Source organism: Raphanus sativus, chromosome 2, assembly GCF_000801105.2.
Source record: "Raphanus sativus cultivar WK10039 chromosome 2, ASM80110v3, whole genome shotgun sequence".
Taxonomy (NCBI): Eukaryota; Viridiplantae; Streptophyta; class Magnoliopsida; order Brassicales; family Brassicaceae; genus Raphanus; species Raphanus sativus.
Genome location: NC_079512.1, coordinates 38219712 through 38242838, shown reverse-complemented (window position 1 = coordinate 38242838; position 23127 = coordinate 38219712). Strand labels below are relative to the sequence as shown.

At 36.4% G+C, this 23127-nt stretch overlaps 4 protein-coding genes and 1 pseudogene across 5 annotated transcripts; 1 reads left to right on the top strand and 4 right to left on the bottom strand.

Moving 5' to 3' along the window:
- Positions 1–2060: 2060 nt before the first annotated feature.
- Positions 2061–3712, bottom strand: LOC130508292 (uncharacterized; annotated as a pseudogene).
- Positions 3713–5118: 1406 nt separating this feature from the next.
- On the bottom strand, positions 5119–6858 carry LOC108843058 (uncharacterized). Its single transcript, XM_018616145.2, has 5 exons — positions 6428–6858; positions 6092–6176; positions 5934–5988; positions 5586–5724; positions 5119–5419 (listed from the first exon to the last, which is right to left on the bottom strand). The coding sequence occupies exons 1-5, from the start codon at positions 6617–6619 to the stop codon at positions 5303–5305; spliced, it is 588 nt and encodes a 195-aa protein (XP_018471647.1). The 5' UTR covers positions 6620–6858; the 3' UTR covers positions 5119–5302.
- A 227-nt stretch (positions 6859–7085) lies between these two features.
- Positions 7086–8716, top strand: LOC130508291 (plant-specific TFIIB-related protein PTF2-like). Its single transcript, XM_057003720.1, has one exon. The coding sequence runs from the start codon at positions 7208–7210 to the stop codon at positions 8636–8638; it is 1431 nt and encodes a 476-aa protein (XP_056859700.1). The 5' UTR covers positions 7086–7207; the 3' UTR covers positions 8639–8716.
- Positions 8717–10944: 2228 nt separating this feature from the next.
- On the bottom strand, positions 10945–12473 carry LOC108843060 (WUSCHEL-related homeobox 13). The gene is made up of 3 exons (XM_018616148.2): positions 12139–12473; positions 11341–11817; positions 10945–11205 (listed from the first exon to the last, which is right to left on the bottom strand). The coding sequence occupies exons 1-3, from the start codon at positions 12371–12373 to the stop codon at positions 11120–11122; spliced, it is 798 nt and encodes a 265-aa protein (XP_018471650.1). The 5' UTR covers positions 12374–12473; the 3' UTR covers positions 10945–11119.
- A 3232-nt stretch (positions 12474–15705) lies between these two features.
- Positions 15706–17077, bottom strand: LOC130498063 (high mobility group B protein 4-like). Of its 2 annotated transcripts, XM_056991407.1 has the most exons (8): positions 16958–17077; positions 16828–16885; positions 16643–16732; positions 16511–16568; positions 16382–16426; positions 16222–16302; positions 16042–16119; positions 15706–15940 (listed from the first exon to the last, which is right to left on the bottom strand). In XM_056991407.1, the coding sequence occupies exons 2-8, from the start codon at positions 16872–16874 to the stop codon at positions 15923–15925; spliced, it is 417 nt and encodes a 138-aa protein (XP_056847387.1). In that variant the 5' UTR covers positions 16875–16885; positions 16958–17077; the 3' UTR covers positions 15706–15922. The 2 variants fall into 2 exon arrangements, with proteins under 2 accessions (XP_056847387.1, XP_056847388.1); XM_056991408.1 differs by having other exon boundaries at positions 16828–16968.
- Between the last annotated feature and the right edge of the window lie 6050 nt (positions 17078–23127).

The following is a 23127-nucleotide window of genomic DNA, read 5'->3' as shown; positions in this document are numbered from 1 at the left end:
AACAAAGCACATCCAAAAAGAAACAATAATGTGATTCTTCTATTAAATTCTATTGAAAATGGAAATGCTGGCCATATCATCTTATGACTCAAAGGCTCTGTTTTGCTCTATCTGACACAAAATTGTGATGTTTCCAAATTATTTAAGTGAACAACAAATGTACCAACAAATAAAATTTATTAGTGTATTGCTTTGAAATGGATTATGAATTTCTAATTTGATTGCACAAAATTGTGATATTTCCAAATTATTTAAATTGGTTGATAAATGCAATGTAATAATCTAGTATCATATTATACACTTAATAACTTAAAAGAAAATAAGAAAATGTGTGAAATGTGGAGAAGATGATGATCAACCATGTACCTAGACAGAAGTACATTTAGGTTCAGATGATATCATATAGATAAGAAAAAAACACCAAACAAACAAAGTTTATATCATACTGTCATCGTCCCCCTTGCGTATGATAGAAATTTGATTGATTGCATATGATAGAAAGCCATAGATACACATATACCTGAGTAGAAGACTTGGCATCCTTATTTTCTTTCCTTTCCGTCGGAACCTTTTTGCTCTTATCATTCGTCACCTTTTCTCCTTCCATCTTATGAGCATATACCAGTTCTGGCTGAGTTGAAGACTCGAATCGCTTTGCATCCTTACTTTTTATTAAATTATTTGTTAATTAAGTAGAGAAGAAAATGGATTAAATAGAAAGTAAAATAACATTTAACAAAAAAAAAATACACCAAGTTACTACATTTCTTCTCTACCTAAGAATCTAAACATCACATCCTCTTCTACAACATTGTAAATGTAATTGCAAAAAAAAACATAAATAACAAAGCACATCCAAAAAGAAACATTAATGTGATTATTCTACTGAAAATGGCAATACTGACCAGATCAATGATTGTAGGGCTCTGTTCTGCTCTATCCATTCTCACACAAAATTGTGATGTTTTCAAATTATTTTAGTGAACAACAAATGTACTAGCAAATCAAAATTTATCAGTGTATTGCTTTGAAATGGATTGTGAATTTCTAATTCGATTGCACAAAATTGTAATATTTCCAAATCTTTTAAATTGGTTAATAAATGTTTGCAACTCTTTCTTATGATTATTAATCTAGTATCATACTATACATTAAAAATAACAAAATGTGTGAAAGATGAAGAAGATGATGATCAACCATGTACCTAAGCAGAAGTATATTTAGAGTTCAGATAAATCTTTTGAATTGTAAAATCATGATATAGATGATAATACATCTGTTGTGATGTCTATAGATTGAACATGTACCCAAGAGCATTTCACAGCCGAAAGATGGATATATTGAAACTGCCATTGAAATTCCATGTCCAGATTCTAGTATTCACGAAGATTGATGATGATTAAGAACGTGTTACTAGGAAGATGATGGGAGAACTAACGATTAGATCAAAAAATTGTTAGTAAGAGTAATCAAATTGATTGACTAATTAGTTCCTTCACGCTCTTTTAATTGTTCTGCTTTTTCAATAACTTCGATATCTTTTTGTTTTTGGTAACCATCTATTTTTTCGTTGCTTATAAAGAATTGTCTTTTAGTGAATGAATGAATAAACTGTTTAAAAATGAACAAACATATATACATTTCTTCCCGTCAGTCATCCACATTCATACATGCATATATTATATATGTTATTGTCAGACATGTCGATATCAACTTAATATTATTTTACTCTCAGAAACAATCACTCACTACTTAGAATCCTCCTTCTCCCACTTCCAAACACAAATACTTTTAGAAACATGGCCAGATTGTTTCAACTTTCAGACCACATGTGAGGTTGCATGACTGAGTTTGATCTGTGTCCCACGTTCTTTATCAGCACGTGGTTCATGTGCTACCATGTATCTATTAGTTGAATCTACCAAATATCTCTCCTCTAAGTAATTTTTCTTAGTCTTCCCCACTGATTTCAAAAGTTAGCCCACTTCTCATTGTTAATTTTTATGTTCAACAACCCACTTCTTATTAACTAGTTGTTAATTTAGCACAAAAGAAATGGATTAAAACAAAATAAAAATTAACATTTAACATCACGTTATTACATTGCTTCTCCATCTAAAGAATCCAAACATCAAATCCTCATCTACAACACTAAATGTAATGCAGAGGAACATAAATAAGAAAACACATCCAAAAAAAAAGGAACACAATAATCTGATTCTTCTACTGAAAATGGCAATAGTGACCAGATCATCTTATGACCGTACGGCTCTGTTCTGTTTTACACATTTTACCACACCTTCATCCATCGTATGATCCACGCAGGTTCCAGTTTCTTGAGCCCTAGAGTTACAAAATGCTCAAAGGAAGCTTCTTCAGCTTCACTCTTCCTCTTCTTCTGCCCAATGAGTTACTTTCTTCCTTCCCCGGTGTCGGTATCGAGTCAACTTCATCCGGTTTGAACACCTCCTCCCGGTTTGATTCTAATCGTTCATACGAGCTGTCTGAATCCACGACCCCAGCAACATCATCCATAGTACCGGTCTTCTGCTTCTTGTTTATTCCCAAGACTTTAGGGTAGCTATTGTCTATAGCTCGATGATGCAGCCTACTCGCTAAATACTCTTCTTCGTCTCTTAACTCATCTGCCTTTGAATACAAGTGCTGAAGAGGGACATGTTTCTTCTGCTTGTTCTTCTTAGGATTAGGATTAGGAGGAGACCTCCTCCTCTCCTTGCTATCACGGGTCATTGCTTCTTTGGAGAAAAAATCAACCAACTCCAACGCCCTCTTGGCCGCAGCGATTGCCTTTGCAGAAACCAATGCCTTTTCGTTAGCCACTTCCCTCGCCGTCTTTGCTGCTTTAACCGCTAAAGCAGCGGCGGATCTCGCTTCTTCGGCGAGCTCTTCCGGTGACTGATTATGGTCGTTGTCGAAACGGTAAGCTAACAAGTCGTCCAGATGGGTGTGAACGTCGGTTGAAGCAGAGGAGGAAGATCCGTTTGAGTTTGAAGTTGAGGAGGAAGATGTGAAAGCTAAAGGAGAAGAAGAAGACCCGTTGCCGTTGGAGTTAAGCCTCTTGAATCCAGCAAGCAGTCGCTTTCGAGGAGGGAGATGGCAATCTGAATCGAGCTGATTCCTTTCCATTTTAAACAGAGACTTTTAGAGAAACCAGAACACGAGTTAGTGTCCTTAATCTGGAGGCTGGTTCAAATGATCGGAACTTAAATTATGGATGAGAGATCAGCTCGATTAATGTTTTCAGATTTTGAAATCAAAACAATCCATTTCCTTTAAGATGGATACTTTATACAATCAAAACGTTGAAGCAAGAACATAATCTATCATCAAAACACATTTGGCATCCATAAACTCAATTTAAAAAAAAATCTTATAATGATATTAGGCTAAAAGACAAGAACCATACATATAAAGAAGAAGGAAACAGAGTGGCAGATGAAGAAAGCAATTACCTCTGTGTATTCCTTTCCAGTTTTGAATTGCCACACAGCTTCGAAGGAAGATGAGAGAGCAGAGGACACAAGGAAACTTAGGATTTGCAGAGGGCAGAGAAAGAAGGAGAGAATATGGCAATGGAGAAGGCAAAGAGAAGATTATTCCAAATTCTATTTTATATGTAAAAACCCTACAAAATCTCTCCCTCATTCGCCTCTGTTTTCATTTATTTTTAATTTTCCCTTTTAATTTTTTTTAACAGTGATATTTCTTACAAGTTACATGACATAGACAAGAACCGCAGAAAAACTCACCAGCTGGTCTGGTCAGAGACATTCCTCCGTCTAACCATAATAACGGCCCTCATGTCTTTTTTTTTTTCTTCTTTCTTTTTATTGAAAAAGAAAAGGGATAAACCCGGATCAATGATGACACAAGCCTAACTCCCGGGTGGAGGTACAGCCCACGGATAGACTCTTTCCTAGGCATTCAAATGAGTCGAAAGCAATAACTCATATCCGTATGGCCGGTGGGGTTTAAACCCGGGTTCGTCTTATTGGGTTTCTTAATTCCTTCAAACGCCACTAGGCCACCACCACCGGGTTTTTTTTAGGCTAAAAATATTTGTCAATAAATAATAATTTCGTGCTTTTAAAGCGCGGATTAAATTTTTATTTCTCGGATAGATTACCAAATAAATATATTTTTTTCTTCTTTCTTCAGGGAGTTTTCTTTTATTTTATTTTAAAGATTAATGTGAACCTATACTTCTTGGCTTTGATATAAAGAAGCTCAAAAACGAATATTCGAACGGTTAATGAAATTTATTGTTTATAGTCTGTCGCCTAGTTAAGCTAGATTTCAACTAAACAACACAGAAAGTTTAATCTACACAAAATAAATTATATATGATGAGAATGATGATAATGAACAAAAACATATTGGATCCCTCTCTGAAAAAAATAAATAGAAAGAGTTCTATAATTGCATGAAAGGAGTTTCTAAAGATGAATCTCGTTATGATCAGAGTTACTATTACTTGTTTTTGTTATATAGAAGTTACACAATATGTAGATAGATGGTACAAAAGATAAATTTGAACTGTAGAACTTGTTACTGTTATTTAAAAAAGTTACAGTAGTTTAGTGATTTATATTGGATGAGGAGTTAGATCTAGGATAAGGATCAATTTCTTTCCAATGCAAAATTGCTAGTTTTATGTGTGGCGAAGCGATGTAGATCATTAACACTTCCACACAAATAAATCGAATTTGTTTGTTGCTGATGGACCGGTCCTCCACAAAAGAAAACTTATTAGTCGGATTTCAGTCTGGACATCTTCTCTGTTTAATAAAAAAAAAAGTGTATTTAAAAACGGATGTAGCTACCATATCATTGACGTGATTTAGAATTTATGGTGGATGGATGTTTAGGAGCGTGGTCAATCCAATCGATAATGTCACACTTATAATCTAATCTGATAGATCTTAGATCTATCATCATTATTCCCTGCTCTATAGTTTGGCGGAAATAAGTCAACTTCACCATCAACTTGCCGTGCCATTTCATTCTCAACAGACCCCCAAAAAGTTAGTGAAATCATTTTAAAATAGAAATCTAATGGAAGTAGTACATCGTAATTAGCAGCACTGTCTAACCAAATAAAATATCAACATCGTTGAATCTTTTTTTGTATTGCTACTCTTGTGCACGCTAGAAACCTTGGTCATGAAAAGTTTTAGTGTGGAATGAAAAAGTTCACCAGTGAAAAGAGTATTTTAAAACTTAAATTCTGTCCTTCCATGTTCATTTGCTTGTAGTGGCAATGAAAATTACACGTAGATGCTTAACCAGATACTACAACATGTTTTTCTTCGGTTATCATTTTACTTTGATCTGTGACAATAACAGCACACAATCCCTTCCAAATGGGAACCAACATCTTCAATGACGGACGCAGTTCCTATACAGAAGAAGAAGAAACTGAACTTAGAATCAATGGCCATAAAAAAACAATATAATGTTTCCAGATTGAATCAATCATTGGTAGCTCTTTTGATTATTCTCAAAGTTGTCAGCAAAAGCTTCTCTCACAATACGATCTAATTGAAACAAAATGTTTGCATTACCTTAAACACCAATGTAAGCTGTTCTTCATCGCGCAGAAATAAAGAGAGACTCCAATAACATGTAACAGGTGTGACACATTCCACAAGCACAGGCTTCAAAATCTTACCAATGGGGATAAACGTGGAGACAGTTTTTCCACTGCAAAGCAGAAAAAAAAGCATACAGAACATAAGTACTTGTATGATTGGTAAAAGCACAGATGACAATAGCCAAGGAAAATTACAAGCTATTCCACCAAGACCACCTCTCTAATATGCCATCAATATGTTGCATAGTCCAAATCACTAAGTCATCATGGAGTGCAGAAAATATACATACTATTACTAACTAAAAGGATAAAAACGTACCTTAAATATTGGGTTTCAAGTTGGATCCCGAAGTTTGGCATGATTATAACAGATTCTGGACAGCTCAAGTAAGAAAGAAAAAAAAAATCAGTTAAAAAAATGTGAAGACTATATCATTTGGTGAAACTTAAAACCGTGTTACAGGGGAGCCTCCTCACCTTTCTTGACTAACTTCCGGCATTGTATCACAACAAAGAAACCACTTAAAAGGCAGCTCCAAGAAAGAGTTCTAAGTGGATTATCCTGTTTCATGTAAATTATCCATCTCAGATACCCCCATGGAGAAAAATACAGATAGAACATCAACAAAACAATCTTTGTAAAGTAAGGCATTTATTCACTGTGATTGATCCCTTAAGATAAGAAACAAGACGTTATGCCTTCCTCATGCAATGAACTAGCAGCCACTTATTCCAAGCAATGACTCAGAATTACTCACAAGAAAATTCATATCTTATCCAAAATAACAAACATCTCCTAAACGTATCAGTTACCTTTTCAAGAAAAAAGTACATAGAGACACCCAAATTAACAAGGAAGAAAGCAAGGCCCATAAGACGGGCATAACCAGTTGATCTGCTTCTGTTGATGATCACATGGTGAATGTCAATGGCTCCTCTACGTGTCTCACTTCCACTTTCGTGTATGTAAGTGTATCTCTTACTCGAAAGATACGAGCTCGCCATTGTATATATATCACAGTCGTTTACTCCTATCCATTATAAGAAAAAGACTGCCGCAACACGGGAGACCAGCTTCTCAATACCCAAAGAAAAAAGATTCAGACTTTCGCGTCACACTCGACTCAGACAGCAAAACGGTTTCTCTGCGGCTTTCAGTCGAACAACTTGCGTGCATTATGACCCAGTTTCACTTGGTTTCACAACGAAGCCTCACAAATCTCGCCAAATCTCCAGACTGTGTGCCGTTTCAGAATAAAGACCTTTATTTTTACTTTATTAAGCCTTGCAAATCTCGCCAAAACTCCAGACTGTGTGCCGTTTCTGCATAAAGACCTTTAATTTAAACGTCGCCGTTTAACTCAATTACGAAAACGCTGATATTAACTCCTTGCCGTTTTTATTGTCTCCACAAAAACTATAAAACCTAACTTACTCCAATCTGTTTTCTTCATTACCTTAAAAACTCTAATCGCCGTCGCTCCGGTCGTATCTCCCTGTCGGAACCATTACCGGATCCTCCTCTTTCCCACGGGAGATCGAAAAAAACCCAAATCGAAAGTTCGACACTTTTTTTTTCCAATTTTGCAAACCATGCGGTGCAAGAGATGCAACGGCACCGACTTCCAACGCGACGACGACACAGGGAACTCCTTCTGCTGCAGATGCGGGACGTTACAAGAGTACGACAACTACGAGGCCCAGCTTGGCGGGGTAAGAGGACCACAAGGCACGTATATCCGAGTGGGCACCACGGGCACAGGCTCCACCCTCGCCTACAGAGAGAAGAAGATCTACGAAGCCGGTAACTTGATCGAGGACATCGCGGAGAGGTTGCAGCTCGGCGAGAAATCCGAGGAGATCAAGCGTATGATCGGGAAGATCACCGACGGGGAGTTCGGGAAAGGCGAGTGGTTCTCTCTTCTGATCGGCGCGTGTTGCTACGCGCTGGTGAGGAGAGAAGGGAGGGGAGGTGTTTTGACGATGGATGAGATCTCTGGTGTTGTTGGGTGTGATTTGCATCAGCTGGGGAGTATGTGTAAGCGTGTTGTGGAGTATTTAGGGTTGGAGTTGGAGGAGATTGATCTGGTGGGGTTGTTTGTGAAGACGGCGAGAGGTTCGCCGAGGTTGGGTGGTGTTGATGGTAAGAAGAAGGAGAGGGTGATGAAGCAAGGGGGGTTTCTGATGAACTGTTCGTTGAAGTGGTTTTTGTCTACGGGGAGGAGACCGATGCCTTTGGTTGTTGCGGTTTTGGGGCTTGTCTGTCAGGTGAATGGGGTGAAGGTTGGGATTGATGATTTGGCTAGAGACGCTGAGGTTTCGTTGTGTACTTGTAAGATGAGGTATAAGGAGCTGTTGGAGAAGCTTGTGAAGGTTGCGAAAGAGATTGGTTTGCCTTGGGCGGGAGATGTTACTGTGAAGAATGTTGTGAAACATTCAGGGACTTTGATTGGTTTGATGGAAGCTAAGTCTATGAGAAAGAAGAGGGAAGGGAAAGGAGATGAGATGGTTATAAGCGATGGGGTTTGTTTGGAGGATATAGTGAGAGATTGTTTAAGCAAAGAAGCTATGTATTGTTATGATGATGGTGAAGGTCAAAGGAGCTCGTTTCTTCAGATGGTTTCGTGTGAAGATTGGTGGAAAGGGAAGTCGAAGATGAGTCAGAGACTTACACTCAAGGAAGTATTGGAGAAAGATGTAGGGCTTGATGATGATTTGCCTATTTCTTACGTGAAGGGTTGTGATGCGGTGGAAAGAAGAAGAGAGAAGATTAAGGCGGCTAAGTTAAGGATTGATGCGATACAAGATCCTTGTGATGATGACAAAGTTAGTGGAAGTGATGAGTTGTCTCTGGAGCTTGTTGAAGATAGCAAGAAGAAGAAAAGGAAGAGAGGGTGTGAGATTGATTGGGAGGATTTGGTAATACAGACTCTGGTCTTACACGATGTGAAGGACGAAGAAATAGAGAAAGGGCATTACAATGCTTTACTAGCTTTGCATGTTTTCAATTGTAATAATAACTAGATCATTGACCCGCGCTTCGGAAGCGCGGGATATTTATGATTCAAAATTCTATTAATAATATTACAAATATTTTGTTAATTAATTAGAATTTGTCTATTTAAAACATTTCATTAAATCACCACTTTTAAACCCGACTTAGACCTTCAATTGAGACGGTAAACCCGCTAATTCGATATGTATTCCAGTTTGAATTTTTTAAAAAATATCTATTATTTGAAATCCGATAAAACTCACAATAAATACTAAACTCTGAGATTACCGATTAAACTGATGGATGATCAATATAAAATCTAATTTGATGTTATTTCTATATTTAAAATTTAATTTCATTGTTTTTATTAAATATTTAAATACTTATTAATATTTATTTTATTTTATTTTATTATATGCGTAACACCAAATTGTTACAAAAAATAAGTAACTTAATCTTTTAAATTATCTTAAGAAAACAATAAGTACGTATTTTTGAAATGGTATGGGATCTCATGACATCGAGCGCGAAATTTGTTTACTTATCAATTGTTTGGATAGTGTGAACACAAAGGTAAGTTTCTAAAAAAAAAAATTCTAAAATGATATACGATTTGATAAAGAAGGCGAAATTAATTATTTTAGGTGTCTTTGTCATTGAATGAAATCGGTAGGTGATTCAATAGGATCTAGTAATTTAGGAATGTAATGGGGAGGAGGTCTAAATGTATTAATAAGGGAGAGAATATTAAAAGAGATTGGTAGAATTAACTATATAGTTGAATGGTAAATTTAATTTAAAACTTACAAAAACAGTTTGGGTCCAACCCAATGTTTCTGATTTTTTTTTTTTTTTGGCTCAACAACAACTTTTCATTAACCAATTGTGAATACAAGATTACAACCTCAAGAGATTTTAACCCGACATACAACCGACGAGATCTAGTACACCCTAGGAACACTGAGTCGAAACTGGAAAGGATCCTAGACTACCAAATCTAATTCATCGGTGTATTTTTCACCACAATGACACGAGTTCCTCTCACGACTCGAAGGAAACCGTATCTTAAACCACTAAATTCTACCACTAATTACGGAACATATCCTTCGCAAACAGACACCAATAGTAAGAAATCTAAGGAAACCACAAGCAAATGGATCTATTATTTGACTGTGAAGCTCAGCCATTGCTTCATCACCAGAAGGCGCTTCTTCCCACTATTGAGAGAAGATTCCATTTGAAGAACATTGTAACTGAATTAGACATTGAAAGAATTAGACCGGACAGTCACTTCATCGCCAAACACGCATACTCTTCTCCGTATATCTGAGTGTTACATGACATGTTCCACCCTAAAAACCACAAACCGCAACCAGAACCAAGTAGAGCTTAAGCTAATAGGAGCTCGATTCAAGAACAACTGTTAGTACCAAATGATAGGATTTCAGCCCGTGAACTAACAGTACCCACACCCAAAGCGCATAGCAGACTTAGCTTAAGACCACCGACGGTTGATATCACGTTTCGTAGCCAAAACCGATCACAAGAACCGGACTGAAAAACGGACCTTGGCACCAGCTCACGCGTCCAGTATACCGAATTACGGCTAGAAGAAATGTGAGCTCGACTACCGGAACGAGTCGCGACCCGCGCCGGTGTTGGAAAGCTGAGCTTCACCACGCGTTTCCAACCAACCCCACAACTCCAGATGACAGCTCCGTCGTCATGAAGCTTGGCGCGTGATGTCCTTGAGAGCCAGGGAGCAAAATCCTTTTCACCATCTGTCATATCTCTCCTCCAACCACCACACCACCACACAAATGAGCAGATCTAAGGTGGAGAAGGCGACTCACCGGAACCACGCACTGTTGCTGTGAAGATACACCGAAGAGCTGAAGGAAAAGAAAACCAGATCCAGATGAATCTTCAGTCCTAAAACGCCGACTCCCTTCTTCACCACCTCACCTTGGGTCTCGCCGTCTCTCCGCAAGGACTCGGGAGCCGCCTCCGTCAAGCCCGCAACTATTCCGGAGTTTCTCGGCCTTTACAGAGCAGATTGCATATCAACTAAGGGGAGATGGGAAGAAAGGGAGCAAAGAAGAAAAAAGAAAAAAGGAAGGGGAAGAGGTCGCTTCCGGCGAACCGACGGAGCGGCGGCCGGAGCTCAAGCTATCAGATCTAGGGTTTCTCTCTCTTTCGCCTCTTTTTGGGAGAGAACGTGGTTTTTTTTTTTTTTTTTTTTTAGAGAGTTCTGGTTGGTTCTAGGGAAACACAAAAGCTGTTGGGTATGTTTCTGATTTAATAAGATAGATTTGGGGGTAAAGAAGAGAGACTGTAAAAGCTGAAGCTGTTTATTTTTATTTTATTATAATTGAAGAAAACATCAAAAGCACAATCTCTAAGATAGTTCAACATTCCATAAAAATTATATTAAAAAGGTCTAAAATTGCTTTAAGACTGACTAGGAAAATCCATTTCTTTGATCTCTCTCTTATCATTAGAAGTTTCACTCAGCCTGACATGCCATAGTCTTCAACATGATCATAAAGGCTGTAGCTTTCAGACAATCCCATCTTTCCAACAAGATGATCATCCCCTACAAGACACACAAATCACAAACAAAACCTCTGATTATTGTACAGACACACAAGTCACAAGCTTTCTTGACCATTTCTATGAATGTCTGTTGAGCTCAAGTGTGAGTTAAAAAGGGGACTTTTTTTTAACTTACTTGGGTTTGATAGAAAGTGAAGATCAGAGCTCATCTCAGGGCTCTGAAAGCAAAGATCTTCAGGCCTAGGACTAGTACTTGTTGTCCCAATAGCATTGTTTCCATCAGGAAGAACACGAAGACTCTCTGGTATCTTTCTCTTCCCATTCAATGTCTCAGTGTCAGTCTCTACCTCAGACTCACCGTTGTTGTTAATGTTGTTGTTGCTAGAAGAACCAACACCACCACCATGCTGCTTCCTCTTGGAACGAGCACGCCGGTTCTGGAACCAATTGTAGACGTTTTGTTCAGAAATCTGGCCGTGTTGGCTCAGCTCCTCGGTTATGTCTTTGATCTTTTGCTTGCTGGGTGTTCCCGTGCCTTGGTCGAATATACGCTCCAGAATCTGAAGCTGCACTGGCGTGGGAGTCCACCTCTGCCTAGCTGTCATCTTGTGACCAATAGTTGGGTCTGCATAGAGGCCTCCCAGTCTCACTCCTGTTTTTTAACACCAAAAAGACATATGAAACAGAGTTGGTAAAGTTTGAAGTAAATAAAAACTGAAACTTTAAATACATCTTAAGAACAAGCTAAAGTGTTATGTTCTTTGCATCAGATTTGAACTGCTAATTACGCCACTAAAGGTTATAAAGGTTGAGAATTTTCAATTGCCCATTTCACCTAATAGAAGGATCAATCAGACCAAACCAAAATTCTGGAAAAAAGACTAAAATTACAGCAAAAAAGGAATATTTTTTTTCAATCTATAAACAGAGGAAGAAGCTAAAGTCAGAGGAAGAATAAGGAAGGGAGAAGAACCTGCAAGATCTTGGTGAGAAGTGAGGGTTTTGTGCATCTCAACGAGACGCTCACAAATGGTGGCGTAGATAGCAATCTGTTTCCTCAGAGTTTCAAGCTGCTCGTCGGTCATCACCTTCACGTACATTCCTCCTGAGCTCGAGCCGCCGCCGCCACTAACGTCGATCCCCTGGAGATTTGAAGAGTTGTTATGGTTATTGGGTTGCTGCTGCTGATTATTATCCCACTCCATCATCTCTTGTTGTCAGAAGCTCGTCTTTTCTTCTCTCTCTCTTTGTCTCTGTGTGAAGGAAGCAAACAGAGGAAGAGTCAGTGCTTTTTTCGGGAGTAGAAGGAAAGATAAAAGCAGAAAAGGACAAAAGAGCTGAATTTATATTAAATTCTAATATTAAGTGTCAAGAACAAGAACAATGATTACCCAAAAAAAACGATCAGAATTTTCAAGCAACGGTAACGTGATTCTTCACAGTAAGAGTGTATGGGGATAAAAGGAAACTATTTGAATTATATGGTTATTTAGTTTCCATATTAGAAAAATGACCGTTGAAATTTGATTTGTCATATGTATATTTACAGTTAAATGGCTACTTCCATAATTGCATATTTATATTACCTTAGTTTAATGTTATTTAAGTGGTATATAAACAACACTGTTATTTACTCATACAGTCCAAAAAGTTATACAATTATAGTTCTTATGCTATCGAATCATTTTCACCATGGCATATTAGAATCTATCTTATTAAAACGGAAACATTGGAACTTTTTCTAAGTGGATTTTTAAATTGAACCTACTATTAGATATGATATATTTTCTGATCCTATTAACTAAAAATTAATGTTACTAAATTATTTTCTTATCAGTTGGCCCATTTTCTTTCTATTCAAAAAAATATTTTCTTTCCCAATTGATTTCATAATCACCATCCAATAAGTCCATGCGATGATCACCATGCAATACATTACTCCTTAACCAATTAATTTTATATAATAGTCGTGCTATATGATATATTCAAAGTGGATTCAAATCAAACTTATTAACCCATTACATTTTAACCAATTCAAACATGATTATATATCGGATTACCGGGTTTACTGGCTCGACGATCTAAATTTGGATTTAAAAATGTTGATTCAAACGCAGTTTTTTAAATAGAATTTTTTTTACATATTAAATATTTGTAACATTGTTAACAAAATTTTGAATCATAAATATCCCGCGTTTCCGAAGCGCGGATCATGATCTAGTTATAATTTATTCATAAATAGTTTTGATTGTCCAACGTATATGATTATAAATGATAAAGAACAAAAAATGAACAACGCTTTAGTTTACTCATCTGCTGACCGGTTAGCTAACATTCCGTAGATTGGTAAACTGAGGTTGCGATCTAACTTTTCTGACACATTCCAGGTTATATCTTTCACAATTATTCTATAGAGAGAGTATTAGCTACAATGCCTATTATCTAGTTCAAAATTAAGAAAAAATAAAGAAAAACGTATAGGAATTGCAAAGAGCTGGTGGGCCACTCATCAGGACTTTAAAGTTAAAGGAGCCACAGATTCCACGTGTTGTCTAAACCTTAGAACTTGTAGGTGGTCGGTGTCCGCCGCCCATGTTCCACGGGAACTTAAGGGTGGTAGATTTTAATAAGATATCAACTAAATAGTCATAATTGTATAAAACAAAAATCCATTGAATTTTTTTTTGAGGAAAAAATCCATTGAAATTGATCTCTGATTAGTAGTAACAGAAAGTTTAACCACGGATGTCTTTGTTAACTCGAAATAAAATGTGAGAATGGTCGACAAAAACATGAAACTAAAACGTTCATGGCTAATGTCATACAGTATGTGTTGGAACGTGTAAATTATTTCTTATAGTTGCATATTGCGACATTTTCAGTCATAATAACACATTTGAATTCAGATGGAAATTATTTTGAATGTTTTAATTAATTCCTATGATTGTTCTGATACTAATTCATGTTATTGTGTGTGGATTTATATTTCTGGTTTAGCAGTCTAGAGAAGAATATAGAAACATTTGTTAGTCCCGTCGTTTTCTTCCGACAATGTTTTCCTGTGAAGTAATTTTTAATTGTCAACATTATGGAAGAAAATAGTGAGGTTTGCATGTGCTAGCTTAAGTCAAACATCGAAACCAAAACGTTTACATAAACGCCAAAAAGGTCCGTATTCATACATGTTTGCCTTTGTTGTCTCTCTATAACGAGTGTATGCTGTGGGCGCATATGTAAAAATATAGATTAAACTATTTTTGTTTGTTATTAAAATGATATGTATAGTAACATTTGATCTTAACAACTAAAGGAAAACAATTTTAAACTTGAACTATAAACAATATAATAAAAAGGAAAATATGACATAACTATTTGACTAGTTTGAGATCTTACATCAACAGTATCTACCACTTTCAAATTAATTTCAGGAGATGCTAATTGGTATTAAAGCTATATTATTATATAAAGAATCGTCTAGCTTATTCTTTCTTTCATGGTGAGACAGTCAGTGATGAGTCATGGCCCAGAAAAAGAACCCATTGGATTCTCTATGGCCAAGCTTCTTTGGATTCTTTCTTTAGATTGGAGAGTTTGGTGTACCTATAGCTTCTCTAGTGTTCTACCCTTATTTTATGCTTACATCTCTATCATGTTTTTTGTATTTATTCTAGAGTCTATTTTATTGTAGTTTATGTTCTTAATCCAAGAGATTAATTAAATCCACTGTATCATTGTATGGCTAGATTAAAAGTCAGCATACTGATTTGGATATAGTAAGTGGTGGTAAGACTTAATAACTTGTTGTCAGCTCAGTTTTACCTCAAAAGGACATTTCGATAAAACATAGAGATGAACCGAAAAGTGTTAACTGTCTTTACTTTGTTAGGCTTGCGGAATCCTTGAACCGAGTTTACAAAAAGAATAGCACAGTTTATCACGAAGGCGTGATCACATCATCTCCCGATGAGAAAAGGTGACAACATTGACTCTTTAACGTTCTGATAACACACAAATGAGTAACTAAATCCATGTATGCATATATTGTTTGTTGCAGCGTATAAGGGCTGTATTCTTATCTTCAAAACTAAATCCAAACGCACAACTAATAAAGAAAGCACCAAGGAAACTATCGAAGAGCTTTCTAATTTTTACTAGATACAATTTAGTAGAGTTGACCATGAAGAATAGAATAAGAGTTGGACATACGTGAGGTCTACTTTGATATGTATTAATTTGAGTCTTTGTATTTTCTCTGATCGTATTCTTCTTGACATATGAAGATGAAATTGAGATTGAGGATAATCATCATCATTCTCAACAACAAGAATAGCAGCCGAAAGAACAAGTTCAAAGGTAACCTAAAGCAGATGCTGCAAGTAATAATGAGAAGACCCTTGTGACCAATGAAGAGAGACATGAGACAAAAGTGGCATCACATTTGACCAGACCAAGACGAAATACGGGCTTGCTTTGTCCAAGATAAGCTTCTCTGTGGCGTTCGAGATGGCAAAATATACTAGGAGATAGAATTAGATTCATGGAAACAAATGATACCATCGCATAAAAGGGTAGAGACGAAAATCAAGCTAAATCCAAAGTTGTGCATAACAAGTTGTAGTAGATAGTACGAATAATCCCAGTTAACATAAAAGGGGAAGAAAACAAAGCAATAGTGAAACTGTTCTTCTCCCTAAAAACTAGCAGCTAAAAACAATACAACAGAAGATACTCCATAAGACAAATCGATGATACATCTTCTAATCATCATCTTCCTCCTACAAAAAAAAAAAAAAGAAGTATGTGTTACACACTAGCAAATAGCAACAATTAAAAAAGGCAACATAACAGACAATTTTTTCAAGCATAAGTAACAAACCTCTTCACTTGCGCCTTCGTTGACTTCAGACTTGGACTTGTCAGAGTCATCATCTCCAGCTGTGCTAGTTCCATTAGCCTGTAAGAAAAAAAAGAAACATACATCAGAAAATGACAAAAAGAGGTCAACAAGAAAAAGTAAGCAGCGACAAAAAGAAGAAGAAGAATGTAAATGAATTACCAATTTCATGTTGTATTTTTGCATAGTCTTGGTATATTCACTCTTTTTAGTCTCTGCCTTGGCTACGAAAGGAGCTTTGTCCTGTTTCATTGAAAAAATGAGTAACAGATCTAAGGATTAAAATTCAAAAAAAAACAAAACAAAACAAAACAAGACTCACTTCATCAGTCATGGATTTCCATTTAGCTCCAGCAGCTTTACCAACCTAAAATGTTTACAAAATATTCAAAACAACTAAGAACCTATATGGTAGAGAGATTGTAGATCCCAGATTAGTACTACTACTTACAGCTCCGACGGATTTGTTGTCAGGGTTAGCTAGATTGAACTCCTTACGGAATCCCTCCCTGAATAAAAAAAAAAATAAATTAGCAACACTAACTAACTAACTACTAATCTCCCTAATCAATTGGAGACTTACAGGAAGACGAAGAAAGCACTAGGAGGCCTCTTAGGCTTGTTAGGATCCTTGGCGGCTTTCTTTCCAGCTTTCTTACCTCTCGTCTTCAATCTGAGTGACAGACCAATCCAATCCAATCAAATCAAAATTAAACGAAACAAAAAAAAATCAAAGTGAATCTCAGATGTGATTAAAGAGAGAGATACCTGTCATCAGTGCCCTTCGCTTGAGCTTTGGTTTCACCACCTTTCATCTCCGAGAGATCTGCCAACAAAGAAAACCTGAGCAATCGAAGAGTGACTCAGACGAGAGCGAACGAGGGAGGGGAGCCTTTACCTGTGAACGTTAGGGTTTTTTTTTTTTTTTGACCAGAGACAACGATTCAGATTTTTTTTTCTCTTTCTCCGCTTTTTACCCTTTGTTTTTGATGTGCTGTAGATTCATGTATTTACGGAAATTATAGATTTCCCTAAAGATTTATATAATTTAAAATGAAAAGAATCTTGAATCTTGACCGTCCGTATATTAAAGTGTCCAGATTTGGACACCTGTACTTGTGTTTGGTTATAATCCGATTTCACTCTGGCGCCACGCAATATGTAAAGGCTGTAATAATAATAATTGGCGCCAATATTCAAATGTACATTTTTTCTGGCGGAATGAGTTTATTTTTTTTGTTGTTGTTATGCTAGCGTTGACTATTTACATTAAAATATTAAAAACTGGTGAACTCACTCATACTAGTACAGTAATGCTACTACATCTTAAGCATTGTTTATGTCCAGCAGGCCAGCACCCATTTTGTACGTGCCCTCTAGAGAACAAAACTATGAACTAACACTCGTGCATAGTGACGACATTGAATATAAGAATTCCTATTGTTGTCATTCCGGTACGAAACATGTAAACGTTAAAACTTCAGTTTGGTCTGAATATATATTTTGTTTTATTTATATAAATGGTCTATTTCAGTTTTTTTTTTTTTTTTACCGCCTGAAATATTATCTATCTTATTAAAGCTGAAGTACAAATTCGGTGTGTTTGGATACTTGGATAAGAGTATTAAAAAAAATTGGTGTGTTTAGAAACATGGATTGTAGTCTTTTAAAAAAAAAATTGTTTGGAAACAAAGATAGTAGTATTAAATAGAAAAAGTAATGGACTTAAGTTATTAAGTCTATTATAAAAAAATATTGTCAATATATATAAGAAAAATACAATACAAAGCCCAATTTGAAATACCAACTCAAATTATGGTTTTATATTTCATATTAAATTTTTAAAATATAATATATGTAATTATTTATATGATGATACATATTAAATACTATTAATTATATGATTAGTTATATGATGGTACATATAAAATACGATTAATTATATGATGAAATTATACGATATATAATAATGACTAAGGATGGGTTTTCAGACATCCATACGGGTTTGGTTCTGATCAGTTTGCGTTTCGAGTTTTCGAGATCAAAGATTTCAGTCCTATTAGGATGTTTCTAAATTTTTGTTTGAGTTTGATTCGGATTTTTACGGGTTTGGTTTGGGTTTGGATAACATATTTAAATTATTTTTAAAGTTTTAAATCACTATATATTTAAAATTTCTCAAAATCTATAAATAAAGTAATATATTACTTATAAATTTAAGTAACATATGTCAGAATATCTAAGCTTAACATATCAATTGGTTTGATTTAAAAATTTGGATACGAAATCAATAATTATTTTAAGTATTTTTGGTGATTTGAATATACTTTAACTATTTCAGATATTTGTTTTTGACTATCTATATATATTTTTAAGTATTTTAAACCAATTTAAAGGTATCATTCTTGATGTTTTATATACGTTAAATATAAAAATAATTAATATATAAATATATAAATCTATTTTAGATAAATTCAGATACACGAATACTTCGGTTCGGATCCGATTCGGTTCTCTAACTAACAATTTTGAATAATTCGAATATTTAATCAATTTATGTTCAGGTTTGGTACTATATTTACTGATTGGTATCAGTTATGTTCTTCGGATTCATTTTGCCAAACCCTTATAATTACATGAAAAACAAATATCATCATATTTGTTAAAATATACATCCGCGGAGGTGCAGAGATCAAAGTCTATAATCATTTATTTTAACAACAAGCCAAATAAATATGTTGATTGAAGAGCGAATAAAACAAAACTAGAGAAATATATAGTTTATTAGAGACACTCTATGTGTCGAAATTATTATAAAGAAAATTTTATTAAAATAAATAAATTCAATAATTACAAACAAATAATATATTTCATAAAAGTGAAAAATAATACCCGCGCTTTCGAAGCGCGGATCAAAATCTAGTAATTATTAAACTGAAAAACATACAAATGGTCAAATTGGCCACTTTAAAATACAACACCAATACTACACAAGCTAGGCCCAACATCAAGCCCAATCGAAACCCAAACCATACACACGTCCGAAACATGTGTTTAACAAAAGAGAAAAAGACGAAATCCGCGTCAAAAACACGATGAAACCGTCTCCATCTCTCCACCGACCGAAGCTTTACGCCTGAGATCTCATCGGCGTGAAAGCAAACACCGGAACTGCCGGGAACAGTATTACTACGAGATCTCCATCTTCAACACTTGCGCCTTCTTCTTCTATGTTCCCAAACTTGGAGAGCATCAATCGACATGCGAGATCTCAACCGACAAATTACGCCTCGCCATAGAAGAAGAAGCTTCTATCAACTCGAAACCATCCTCCATCGGAGAGTTTTACTCGTCCAGTGACGAGATTTCAACCTCCACCTTAACCTTTCACTACCCGAGAGAAAAACCGAGTCTTTCCACCAAACGGAAAGATTTGAGAAAATCGTTTTCTTCCGAAAACTAGATACATTAAGCCGCCATCTTCACATAAGGAGAGTGAATCGCGGAGTAAGCCGACCGCCCTTCACCGGAGAAGAAGACGAGGACGCCGGAGACAAAAAGCCAAACAACCACCACATGAAGGGTGCGTCGCTGGAGACATGCATAAACTTAAAAAGAAAAGCACACAAAGAAACCGGACCGACGGCGGCTATGAAAACCCGCCCCGTCGGCCGGAAAACTAGGTCACGACAGAAGCGAGTTTAAAGAGAAGGCAGAGAAAGTTTCCTAGAGAGGCAATTTGGTCTATTTCAGTTTATACATAATCAAACAAACAAGAGGATTAAGAGAGGAACAAAACAAACGAAAAACCTTCACAACAACAATAAAAAAATAATATTTCAAAAAAAAAAACAACAATAAAATATGTCAACATCCCACAAAAACTTTCATTTTCCCGTCTCTCTTTACAGACGCGAAAGATACGAACCTACGGGAAAATGAGGCACTATGATAGGAGCTCTCGGAGAATTGGATTCGCTTTTTGGTTTATCCAAGGACAATACTTTCGAGTTACTACTATCGGTTGAGATTCTCTTTGAGCCAGATTTTGGAACGAAGCAACCAAAAAAGAACTCTAAGATCAGAGACATGAACATCGGATAGTGTTAAAGAAAGTGCGTGATCTGGAGTCTATATACGATGGATGATGTTTTTGGTTTAATGTTGGGTAACTATGTGAAGTTTATGCATTTATAAGAGAACATCAGCGTAACAGCGTTGAATGTTCTTGGACACGTTTTCTCGAAAGTGACCTCTTTAATTATCTTGCTCGCCAAGCTTTGCTCTATATCTTAACTATGACCTCTTTGACAATTCATGAATACTCTCTGACTCTATATATGACCAAAATCGACCAACTATATCACGGCGTCATCGTCCTCTTTTCCTTTTTTTGTCACAGTTTCGCCGTCTTTTCCTAATAGTCTTCATATCACTAATCCAATCAAGTTGTTAATAGGGATGTGTTAGTAAGCAAAAGCGCAATGAAATACACATATTTACATGGTTCATCAATGCATATCGATGAAGTCTACTCTAGGGTAAGAAAGTTGTTTAGTTAATAGAGGGGAACTAAATCTGCTGTATAAGATTGAATAGATTATCTACAGCTAAGTGGCACGTTAGCAATGGAGTGAGCAACATGTGTACAACGAACAATATATTCTTGCCAAACAATTTCTGAAACATCTCACTTCTTTTGTCTTCTCTTCAAACTTTGCAAGTTCAGCAATTGAGTAGAGAACACGTGTCCAGCCTCTTATGCCTTGGAAGGTTCCATCATTTAACCACTCTTTGAAACTGTACTCCCTTCCGTCAAGTCTCCTTGCATAGTCAAGAATTAGTGTTTTATGAGTTTAGGCAGCATGTTCTTATCTTATGGCTGCTATCTTATTTGTAAAATGGAAAATAAAAGATTGCAGAAGAGAAAATACATGCGCCTAATCTTGAGCTGTATTCTCGTCTGTATCTTTTTTTTTTGAAAAGTTTGAGTCTGTTTATTTCCAATTTTAAAGTTTCGTTGGGATTTTTATCTGATACTCTGCTCTAAGAAGCTCAAGCTATTCATAGTGACGACAGCTACTCAGCTAGGGATTTCATTTCCAAAAACTGGTGAGTACACTAGTATAGTAATTAGCGTTTTAAGTTTCAGTTCTGCTATTTGCAAATACATGGAGATTGCGAAAGATTAAGTTGGCAGTAGATTACTATCTTCAATGGCTGAGTAGGAAAATAAACCGAAGGATAAGTTCTTTTTATTTTGTTGGTACCAACTACTTCACTTCTGCGTTTGTAAAATATGAACGTTAACACTTCACTTTGATCTTACAAATCAAATACTCTTTTTCTTTGTAACTGACAAAAGCAAATACTTTTGTTGCCGGATTTCTTTCCTTTTTGCAGTATGTATTTTTATCAAATATCTTTTAAAAGGTATTCATATCAAAGTTTTATTTTATTTTGTTTTATAATTACAAAAATTGAAAAAATTAAGCTTATAACTAAAAGAACAAACAAAGCCCATTATTAACTTCTAATAGGCATAGCAAAATAGAAATTCTGAACCAGAGAAGCACATAACTGATGTAACTGACCACCGACAAGCCTCAAAGCCTAGACCAAACGCAACGATGAGACCACCTTCACACTAGGAAATGGTCTTCTCGCCATCTATCAAACATCCAAATGGTCTATTACAGCTTATACGAATCAAACAAACAATAGGGTTAGAGGAACACAAAAACATCCCACACACTTCATCTTCTTGTCTTCTCTCTCACAGACGCGAAATGTAAAACCAAGTGGACACCGATTCCTTATGGAACTCGTTCAATACTCAAAACACAACTTGTTTTATTAAGAATCTCTTAGACAATCACACTTGACTTGTCTAATTCGAATTACACAACGTTCAACTGAACTTGATACGAACCAATTCCTAATCTACCCAAGGACAGGTCGAGCTACTCTCCCCCTGTCACAATGATCCTATGCGCGCTGCTGAACACTTTCAAGCACACGCTTTCTAAACTCTAAAACCCGTGACGAGACCAACTGCCTCTCACTCCCTTATATACCTTAGATGCGATCTTCTCATCCTCATCTCTAGCATCAGAAGATCCTCAAAGACTTATCCTCAAGTCACGATCTTTCTGTTACAGAATCTTCAAGAAGCTTATCTCTCAAGCTTCACTCAACAATGCGTCATGCTTATCCAACTTAACTTGAACCGGTGTGTCATACATCGAACCGGCTGCGTAACACATCTCTCCGGTATATCACACACCGAACCGACTGCGTAACACTTCTTTGCTTCACTCGTGAACAGCTCCACTCCTGGAACCAACATTCTCCCCCTTTTTATCTCAATGTGACTTCCCTGCTACCTGCAACAGAAAACCACTACGACACACATTCTGATATGCAACACGATTATGAAAGTCAGCAAATCAAGGAGAACACCCCAAGAGATTATCCTTAAATTTCATCATGAAAACTAGGATATTACAGCCGATAGAAAAAGAGTTCACAGGTTCATGATAATTCAAATAAACACCGAAACAAGGATTAAACATCTGAGCGGCAACACATTCATTAGTCGTTGTCTTGGTTTGCCGAGGCTGAGGTGCCACCGATGTCTCCATAATCTCCCCCTGCAGTGAAGCACAATGAGATAAAAAACGAAAAGAAGTTAGCAAGATTAAGTGTTACCAAGAAACCTCCTCAGAGAAACCTTACTCTTGAGCCGAATATGAATGGCTTTGAGTTCTGCAATTGCATGAAGCACGTCTTCCTCAAGGTTAGGAGGACGCGAGACAATGCCATCTCCTTTTCCAGCCTTCTTGTCTTTGACCACAGCTCTTGGACACTCGATCAGGTCTTCATCACTGGAGTCAGGAGGTATGGAGCGTTGGGCAAGCAGGATCTGTTGAATCAGAGTAGGAAACAAGATCCGACGAGTCTTCTCAGTCTTCGTGTTTTCAGACATGGAGATGATCTGATTGTAGACAAGCTCCCCGAAGTCAAACCGATTGTGGTGATGAAGCATGTAGACAAAACGAAGACGCT